The sequence below is a fragment of the Seriola dumerili genome, unplaced genomic scaffold (assembly GCF_002260705.1).
Source record: "Seriola dumerili isolate Sdu_G_001 unplaced genomic scaffold, Sdu_1.0 BDQW01000322.1, whole genome shotgun sequence".
NCBI classification, from domain to species: domain Eukaryota; kingdom Metazoa; phylum Chordata; class Actinopteri; order Carangiformes; family Carangidae; genus Seriola; species Seriola dumerili.
Genome location: NW_019174577.1, coordinates 1,533,630 through 1,543,956, shown reverse-complemented (window position 1 = coordinate 1,543,956; position 10,327 = coordinate 1,533,630). Strand labels below are relative to the sequence as shown.

The window sequence follows — 10,327 nt, the reverse complement described above, 5'->3', positions numbered from 1 at the left end:
CCTGTACAGACTGTGCTAGATTTTTACACCAGAGGTTTTGATTTACCATTGCAGGAAAAGCCCAGGTGGAATTAATAACATTAACTATGGCTCTGTTCCATTAAGTATCTCAGTAAGCTATAATAGTTATAATAATACCAGGACCTCCCCTAGGTGGAATGCAGCCATCATTAATGTTATTATATACACCTGTGCTTTTCCTGCTTTGATGTGTCAATGTCTGCTGTGAACAAGTTCTACTGACATCCCTCCTCCACCCTACTTTAATGGGTCAGCTTACCCAAATAAAAAATAAAAAAAAGTATACTTTTTGTTTATGTAACTACCTCAGTCCCAAAAATATAAATACCACTACCATTAACCATGACTACTTCTGGTGACCATAGGTGGGTTACATATCAAGCAAGTTTAAAGGCTGACGTTTGCAGTTCTCTGTAATAGGTAGTGAGGGTGGTTTCTGAGTCAGCAAAGCTTCTTCCTCAACTCACAGGAAATCTCTCTTCTCTCCCTCTCTCTCTCTCTCTCTCTCTCTCTCTCTCTCTCTCTCTCTGTGTTTGTGTGTATGCTGAATGGGAGGGGTCACGCAGGGACAGATTATGAGAAAATGGGCCCTTTGGGCACTGATAAGTAAAAGGCGTCCCGCCCCTCCTACTGAAAGACACAACTAGAAATGTGTCAATTGTTGTTATTTTGTGTGTCTTTGTGGTAATTTACTTTTCTTTTTTAGCTGGTTTCATCTCTTTGTAGGCTAGTTGTTTTGTGTCTCTTAATGGAACTCAGACATGCAAAGTCTTTAGCTTCTTTCACTCTGATTATTATCATTCATTTTTTTTTGTTTTTACTTCCTCTGTGTTGATGTTCTTATTTGTCTTGTCTGGTTTTATGTCTTTTGTAAATCACTTTGTAACATTATTAAGAAAAGTTCTATATAAATAAAGTTTATTATGATTATGATTAGGTATTATTAAGGCCATTTTGTCTAGCCTTCTGGTTGTTTTGTGTCCCTTTGTGGAATTTGCATCTATTTGTAGTTATTGTGTAGTGTTTTTATGTCCAGTTGTGGCTGTCTTGTGTCTTTTAACTGAGCTCTTTGACTTTCAAAACAAGATATATTAACAGTTATTTCATACAGAAACTGGCCCAGGGGCTTGAGAGGTCAGGGGTCCTGTGACTGGTAGGTCTGTTCAGGAAATAGTGGCCGGCTATGTATTCCCGTCAAGTATTATTTTATCAGAACCATGATGATACATCTTATTCTTTGTTTAGACAAACAAATGAAGAAGATGTGATAAGTTCAAACCGACTGTAATTAATCATTGTAGTCACCAGTAAAAAAGTAATTGTGGTGATTCATAAGCACGTCATTCACAAAGGTCACTTTACCATTTACGTTTTTTTTTTGTCGAAGGCGCAAATTAACAATTAAGTTCAAATATGTCATCTTTTACTTCACTGTCCCTCAGACTGATAACAAGTTTCCCTTAATTGTCCAATGGAAACTCCTTACGTCACATCCTGTCAGCTGTCGCTTCCTGATGCGGTGAAACAGCAGAGAAGTAAGAAAACACCGCACATATATGGATTAATTTAAATGACATAGAGTGACGGGAGACGCCAGCACCTTCTCCAGAGGATTCACGGAGACGAATGCAGACGCCGGGAACCGTGTTTTAACGGTGTTGTACGCCGGGTGTCCGTGAATGAGCGCTGTTTTAGCTGAGCAGTCGTGTTTTATGTCTTCTTGCTAGCTTAAGCCAACGTCGCGTTTAGCTGGTACACGCAGACAGATAGACTTCTCTCTCCGGTAAAATATGACACACAGTCACCGTTATTCTCGATACATCACAGGGGGAAACAGCTTTATGCTTGTTTGATTGTAACTGGAAAACGCTCGCTTTTTTTGGTCACTTAGAGGTCAAGACTGCACTGGAAACGCCTGTTCCTCACTGTCAACACAAGAACGAAACTGAGGAAACAATCATCGGTTTCTTGTCCAGGACATCGTGTCTGAAAATCACTCGTGAACATCTCAGCAAGTGGACAAAATGGCTGTGACCTGGACTTCAGTCAACACGCAGAAAACACAGCAGATACTTTGTAAATAGTAACACTTCACTCAGTCAGGTTGGCTCCACTACTTTTTTCCTGCTTCTGCTGACAGGGCACTTAAACAGTATCCTGTGTTTGAATTTGTCTGAAGTGGAGGAAGTCTTGTTCGTTTTTTAATTTTTGTTGCTGCACAGTTCATTTTTGCTTAGACTAAGCTCTTCAGTTCAACAGGTAGGCCTGCTGTTGTTGTCATATACATGTATTGTATGTTTGGACTGATGTCATCTAATAATTATATGGCTTCTCTGTTAATTATTAACTCTTAACTATAGTTAAGTCACAAGTTACAATAATTATGCTTATTCAGTTTTAGAGCTCAAACAATAAATCAGTTAGTTGATCGACAAAAAGATAATCAGCAATATTTGAAAATTGTAATTTTTTCAAGCAAAAATGCCAAACATTCATTGTTTCCAGCCTCTCAGTTATGATCATTTACTGCTTTTCTTTGTGTTATGTGATAGTAAACTATATATTTTTGGGTCTTAGACTGTTTGTCAAACAAAAAAGTATTTTGAAGACATCACTTTGGGCAAATTTAATTGTGACACACATTTCACTGTTTTCTGACATATGTATTTATAATCAAATTAATTGATTAATCAAGAAAATATTCTGGAGATTTATCAAAACTAGATAATAGCTGTTTGTAGCCTTGTTTGATTTTTATAATATTTGTAACCAGAAAATATTAAATGTTATTACCTGGTAAATCATTAAAGTCATAAAGAGATCAGAGCCAGTATCTGTTTGCTTAGAGTCTTCACATGTTACAAAGCTGCTGTTGTAGAAACATTTTTATCACCGTTGTTTTCACACTTGGACTGAGAGCCTCGTACATTACATTGTAATAAGTATCTCATTGTGTTAACACTGGGATGCTGTGGATGCATCAGCACAGTGACCCTCTTGTCCTCCTCCTGCACAGTAAAGGATGAATGGCCTCTCGCTCAGTGAGCTCTGCTGCCTGTTCTGCTGCCCGCCCTGCCCCAGCCGCATCGCAGCCAAGCTCGCTTTCCTGCCCCCTGAGCCCACGTACACCTTTCTTCCCGACCCAGATGCAGGCCCTGCTGCGACGGGGACAACAGGGACATCGAGTCTACGGGCGCGGAGCGGTGCGTCAGTCGCTGGAAGTGGAGGGGCCGGGGCTGTGGAGGGGAGATGGAAGCTTCACCTGACGGAGCGGGCAGAGTTTCAGTATTCACAGCGAGAACTGGACATGACAGAGGTGTTCCTCACTCGATCCAGTCGGGGGAACCGAGTCGGCTGTATGTACATTCGCTGTGTTCCTAATGCCAGGTAGGTAGTTTGAATCGGTTTACCAGTCAGGTTTCCAGTCAGTGTCAATTCTAACTGATTGTTTGTGTACGATGGATCGTGGCTGGCTTGACCTTTCTCATTCATCAGTCATATCACACTTTCTGTTTCTACGCCCTTTCTTGTCAGTCTTCTCCCATGCACATTCAGGTCTACTTCCTTTACTTGTCTCCCTGTTGACTCAGCCGACTCAAAGAGTTTTAGTTCACTGCCATCCATTTTCAACAGCTTTCAAGATCATTTTTCCATTCGTTTTTATCTTGTAGTTTTGTAGGAAGTGCTACCCTGTGCTTGGGGATTCGGGTTTATGATAACGATATCAGTTTTCACTGAGTCAGAGACAAAACATGTTCAGCTGTCTTGCTTTCTCTCTTGTAGGTGTGTGTCACTGAGATTATTGGCAGTGATTGGTAGATTTTTTTTTTTTTTTATGAGAGGTGATCATATCTTTTTTCCTAAGTTAAACTGTATTTTATGAGATGTGTAAGTATTTAATGTCAGTTTGACACTCATCCTGCTGCACTGTGCAGCTGCTGATTAATTTACCAAATCAATTAAAAAGAAATAGACCGGCTTGTGTTACAGACCATGTATCTTGTATTAATGTCTATCTAGTGTTACACAAAAATGAATCGAAACTCGACGTGATATGGCAGAGTCATTGTTATGCTACATTCTGAGTGTAAAGGCCAAGAGCAAAGCCACGGGTCATATGGGTTCAAAAACAAAACCATTGAGGGAGGATCTCAAAACAGTCCTAAAAACCTATCAGATTTCTCTGAGAGCTCAACATGCATTCATGAATAAAAGGCAAGGGCTAGAATACCCAGCGTTTATAGTGGATACTCTGCTTCTCAGGTTGTACAAAATGTCTAGAAGTAAGAGTCATTTGACATGAGTCCATGGTGGTAAACTAATCCTCCAACATGCAGTGCTTTAAGTCAAAGATGTGTTTGTTGTGGAGTCTTAGTGACCTTTCTATGTTTATCTTAACAACAGCTTGTTTATGGATGATTTAAGCGTAGTTACCAGGTCAGATTTGCGGTTGGAGAAATGTGATAAGATGGATTATATTTTATAATGGTTTGCTTGTTTGTGTTTGTTTTAATGTTAATTTTTATCCTTCATGTGACTCTATTCTGCTTCATAAGTTCAGTAGAACTATGAAAAATTTTCATTGTCATTTGTTTCATTTAGTAGTGGTGTTTTCTAGTCATTTTTGATCCCATAAAAAGCAGTACTGTCTTAACAAATATAAAGGATACAGCTTGCATATTTAGCTGCAATATAAAATGCATGCATGTTGGCAATAAGTAAGGACATTTCTCATGTAACAATGGGAATCATAAAATAATTTATAATTGTCTATAGACTTTATGTATGCTATGTTTCCTAGTATAGCTGACATACTTGCTGGAGATACAAATCTTTGAATATGTGTCTAAATCTATATTCGTTTGACCATCTTCTAAGTTGTTCTCTGTATGTGTATCCCCTCAGATTTACAGTGCTTTTCTCCCATGGTAACGCAGTCGACCTGGGCCAGATGAGCAGCTTCTACATCGGCCTCGGCACTCGCATCAACTGCAACATCTTTTCCTACGACTACTCAGGCTACGGTGTCAGCACTGGCAAGCCCTCTGAGAAGAACCTCTATGCAGACATAGATGCTGCCTGGCACGCCCTGCGCACACGGTATGTTATCATATAATTGTCCCATGTGTGTCCTTCAAGGCATGATTTATTATACTGTGTCTTGCTCTGCCAAGAAAAGACACACTGTTTAGATTAGGCATAAATCAAGCCATATTAAAAATATGGATGAATTCCAATGTGGATTGATTATATGTCCTAAGAAAAAGAAAGGGTGAAAAAGTAATCGAGGCAGGTGAGGGTCAAGTAAAGATGAAGATGTGAAGAAGGGGTGAATGATGTCTGTTAAGGACACTGTGGTGTCACTGTGGTGTCTCATTAGTGAAAACGGACCTGCCTTAATGTGGCTGTAACCCTGGGAAAACATAACACCAGAGAGTACTGAGTAAGAGTACACATATTATGAGGTTTTTCTGTCTCTTTGGTTGTAACCAGGTATGGCATTAGCCCAGAGAATATCATCCTGTATGGACAGAGCATTGGTACAGTTCCCACTGTAGACCTGGCATCACGGTATGAGTGTGCTGCCGTTGTTCTTCACTCACCTCTAACTTCTGGAATGAGAGTGGCCTTTCCTGACACAAAGAAGACCTACTGCTTTGACGCTTTCCCCAAGTAAGTCTCATTTGAATTTGTGTTTTAGTGCAGAGTATAATTACTGTTTTGCAAAAGATTTTTATTTTTTTATAAAAGAAATCCTACAACTGGAAATGTATACAACTGTGTGTAGACCTTAACAGGTGACCAAAATGTTCCCATAATGCTGACTATTACCCCAGGCATGATCACTTGATCATGCCTGGGATTGGAACAGTCATGTGACAGGATTGGAACAGTCATGTGACACACGTATTTGGAGGACTATAAAACTGGTCTACTGTGTAATGTTTAAGAAATATAGAGCTTGCCCTAACTTAACATAGAATAATAGTTTTGTGAGTTACACAGAGATCGTGAATGTTTGTATCACAGTTTCAGACTTGGTTTCAGAATCGTTACACCCCTACTGCCACAGGGAATAAATCTGGCCGATTTGAGAATAACAGTGTTGTTGGTTTTTACTAAATAGAAGTAGAGGCCGTTCATGTTGACAACTACTGTATTATTTATCTTCTATAGTCCATTCAAACATGTGAAAGGCATGTACCACAACAGCCTAAAACATCCAGCCACAATTGCTCTTTCCAGGGGGATGCAGTCAGGGAAACATGTTTATAGCTCAGAAGCACGAAAAGCAAAAATAATTTGACACTAAAGTGTTGATTAGAATGGGATGTTGTAGAGTAATAGAGTAATTTTAGCAAAGGTAAAATTTAATTTGAGATTGGAAGGGAATTGTCAATGGGCCCTAGTGCTGTCCATCATTTTAACCTGAATGAAAGTGAATTAGTACATCAATATAAAATTTGTATAAACGTCTACTACATACACTGTTAATGCCTATGCACAGAATGTATGTTAAAGACAGCAAACAAGGCCACACATTTGTGTGTAGTTGTAAAATGGGTGTTGTAACTGTTTTAACTTTTTATTTTTAAACCTTGGCCACAAAACACTTCCCTTGGCTTGACAATAACAATACAGAGTAATGCTATCATTAGCAAGGCTCTATCCCTGCTGTTCTTGTTGTCAGTTTAGTTTTAGCGACTGAGTCTGACGAAGGTCAGTAGCAGCCAACGCCAGCCTTAACACAGAGTCTAGTCCCAGATGGTACAAGTGAGTGAGGAGCAGAGGTGGTAGGAAACCAGGGAATGCCTCAGTGTGTGTGTAGTGAGCTGATAAAGCCTCCAGTGTTTGCCTGTTGTTCAGATTCAGAGTGGGCAGCTGGCATCCCGCCTTCCTCAGCGTATCAGTCTGTATCTTCCTCTCCTGTTTCTACATGAAATATGTCGGTGTTCCATGGGGTGAATTGATTATAATTTCAAGATTTGGTGCAGATATATATATATATATATATATATATATATGTATACACACACATACACACACACACACACACACACACACACACATATATATATATATATATATATATATATATATGTATGTCAAATCTGCGCTGGAGAGATGGTCAGGTCAGCTCTTACCTAACCTAAATCTCACTCAGGTAATAAAACCATTATTAATCAGTCATTGGACTCCACGCCGGACATTCTTATTATAAACTTTCAACTCACGTATAGAGATACTGCTATTCATTGAATAATATAGGTCAAGGGCTAGAATCCGCATGGTTACTAGGTCCATCTTTCTCTGCTCTGCTTTCAGGTTGTTTTCTCAATATTTGTCTTCTAGAAGCTAAGTAGTCATTTTGAGTCATGAAGTCCATTGGTGGTATAGATTCTAATCCTCCAACATCGCATGCTTGTAAGTCAAAGTGATTGTGTTTCGTTGCTGCGCAGTCTTCAGTGCCCACTTCTCTATGGTTTTATCTTAACAACAGCCTTGTTTGACGGATGACTTGTCACGCGTAGTTACCCCGGAGGCTCCAGATCTTGCGGTTGGCAGCAATGTGATACCCAGATCGGACTTACTATTCTTATCAATGGTTTGCCTTGTCTTCTCGTCGTTTGTTTTCACTGTTAACTTTTTATCCTTCCATCCCGTCGCCTCTCCATCTCCTGGCTTCTCCATCCCCACGTCTCCACGCTACGCTACCACTTATGAACACATTTCTGCATTGTCCCACTCCTCTCGCCTCTCTCATTTACGCTAGTGGTCGCTCCTCTCTCAGTTCATCCCCTTCTTCTGCATACCCATCACGAAACGCAGTACTCCGTCCTTCAACCCAACACTACTCACACAGGATACAGCTTGCGACTACTTTACCCCGCTTCGCAATATCACCCAACCACTCGCACCTGCCCACTCGCTCCTGGCGCACACTCAAGCCTTCACCACGCCCCGCACATTTCTTCATGTAACCCATCGGCGACACTCATACCAAATCACATTTCACTAATTGTCTATAGACTTTATGTATGCTTGTTTCCTAGTATCAGCTGACATACTGCTGGAGATACAAATCTTTGAATATGTGTCTAAAATATTCGTTTGACCATCTTCTAAGTTGTTCTCTGTATGTGTATCCCCTCAGATTTACAGTGCTTTTCTCCCATGGTAACGCAGTCGACCTGGGCCAGATGAGCAGCTTCTACATCGGCCTCGGCACTCGCATCAACTGCAACATCTTTTCCTACGACTACTCAGGCTACGGTGTCGAGCACTGGCAAGCCCTCTGAGAAGACCTCTATGCAGACATAGATGCTGCCTGGCACGCCCTGCGCACACGTATGTTATCATATAATTGTCCATGTGTGTCCTTCAGGGCATGATTTATTATACTGTGTCTTGCTCTGCCAAGAAAAGACACACTGTTTAGATTAGGCATAAATCAAGCCATATTAAAAATATGGATGAATTCCAATGTGGATTGATTATATGTCCTAAGAAAAGAAGGGTGAAAGTAATCGAGGCAGGTGAGGGTCAAGTAAAGATGAAGATGTGAAGAAGGGGTGAATGATGTCTGTTAAGGACACTGTGGTGTCACTGTGGTGTCTCATTAGTGAAAACGGACCTGCCTTAATGTGGCTGTAACCCTGGGAAAACATAACACCAGAGAGTACTGAGTAAGAGTACACATATTATGAGGTTTTTCTGTCTCTTTGGTTGTAACCAGGTATGGGCATTAGCCCAGAGAATATCATCCTGTATGGACAGAGCATTGGTACAGTTCCCACTGTAGACTCTGCATCACGGTATGAGTGTGCTGCCGTTGTTCTTCACTCACCTCTAACTTCTGGAATGAGAGTGGCCTTTCCTGACACAAAGAAGACCTACTGCTTTGAGCTTTCCCCAAGTAAGTCTCATTTGAATTTGTGTTTTAGTGCAGAGTATAATTACTGTTTTGCAAAAGATTTTTATTTTTTTATAAAAGAAATCCTACAACTGGAAATGTATACAACTGTGTGTAGACCCTTAACAGGTGACCAAAATGTTCCCATAATGCTGACTATTACCCCAGGCGATCATTGATCAACTTGGAATCAGTCGATTGGGCAACAGTCATGTGACACACGTATTTGGGGGACTATAAAACTGGTCTACTGTGTAATGTTTAAGAAATATAGAGCTTGCCCTAACTTAGCATAGAATAATATTTTGTTGAGTTACACAGAGATCGTGAATGTTTGTATCACAGTTTCAGACTTGGTTCAGAATCGTTACACCCCCTACTGCCACAGGGAATAAATCTGGCCGATTTGAGAATAACAGTGTTGTTGGTTTTTACTAAATAGAAGTAGAGGCCGTTTCATGTTGACAACTACTGTATTATTTATCTTCTATAGTCCATTCAACATGTGAAAGGCATGTACCACAACAGCCTAAAACATCCAGCCACAATTGCTCTTTCCAGGGGGATGCAGTCAGGGAAACATGTTTATAGCTCAGAAGCACGAAAAGCAAAAAATAATTTGACACTAAAGTGTTGATTAGAATGGGATGTTGTAGAGTAATAGAGTAATTTTAGCAAAGGTAAAATTTAATTTTGAGATTGGAAGGGAATTGTCAATGGGCCGCTCAGTGCTGTCCATCATTTTAACCTGAATGAAAGTGAATTAGTCACATATATAAAATTTGTATAAACGTCTACTACATACACTGTTAATGCCTATGCACAGAATGTATGTTAAAGACAGCAAACAAGGCCAAACATTTGTGTGTAGTTGTAAAATGGGTGTTGTAACTGTTTTAACTTTTTATTTTTAAACCTTGGCCACAAAACACTTCCCTTGGCTTGACAATACAATACAGAGTAATGCTATCATTAGCAAGGCTCTATCCCTGCGCTGTTCTTGTTGTCAGTTTAGTTTTAGCGACTGAGTCTGACGAAGGTCAGCTAGCAGCAACGCCAGCCTTAACACAGAGTCTAGTCCCAGATGGTACAAGTGAGTGAGGAGCAGAGGTGGTAGGAAACCAGGGAATGCCTCAGTGTGTGTGTAGTGAGCTGATAAAGCCTCCAGTGTTTGCCTGTTGTTCAGATTCAGAGTGGGCAGCTGGCATCCCGCCTTCCTCAGCGTATCAGTCTGTATCTTCCTCTCTGTTTCTACTACATGAAATATGTCGTGTTCCATGGGGTGAATTGATTATAATTTCAAGATTTGGTGCAGATATATATATATATATATATATATATATATGTATATACACACACATACACACACACACACACACACACAGCACACAC

General features: G+C 40.2%; 1 protein-coding gene across 3 annotated transcripts in view; it reads left to right on the top strand.

Annotated features, from left to right (window-relative positions):
- Positions 1-1,530: 1,530 nt before the first annotated feature.
- LOC111232137 (protein ABHD17A) overlaps positions 1,531-10,327 on the top strand; it is a 12,618-nt gene continuing 3,821 nt past the window's right edge. Inside the window, exons 1-5 of one of the 3 annotated variants that reach the window (XM_022759506.1) lie at positions 1,531-1,804; positions 1,913-2,280; positions 3,038-3,408; positions 4,927-5,121; positions 5,515-5,694. In XM_022759506.1, the coding sequence (XP_022615227.1) occupies positions 3,044-3,408; positions 4,927-5,121; positions 5,515-5,694 (740 nt within the window). In that variant the 5' untranslated portion in view covers positions 1,531-1,804; positions 1,913-2,280; positions 3,038-3,043. Of the gene's footprint in view, positions 2,281-3,037; positions 3,409-4,926; positions 5,122-5,514; positions 5,695-10,327 lie in introns of all 3 variants that reach the window. The other 2 variants (XM_022759507.1, XM_022759505.1) reach the window with 2 other exon arrangements.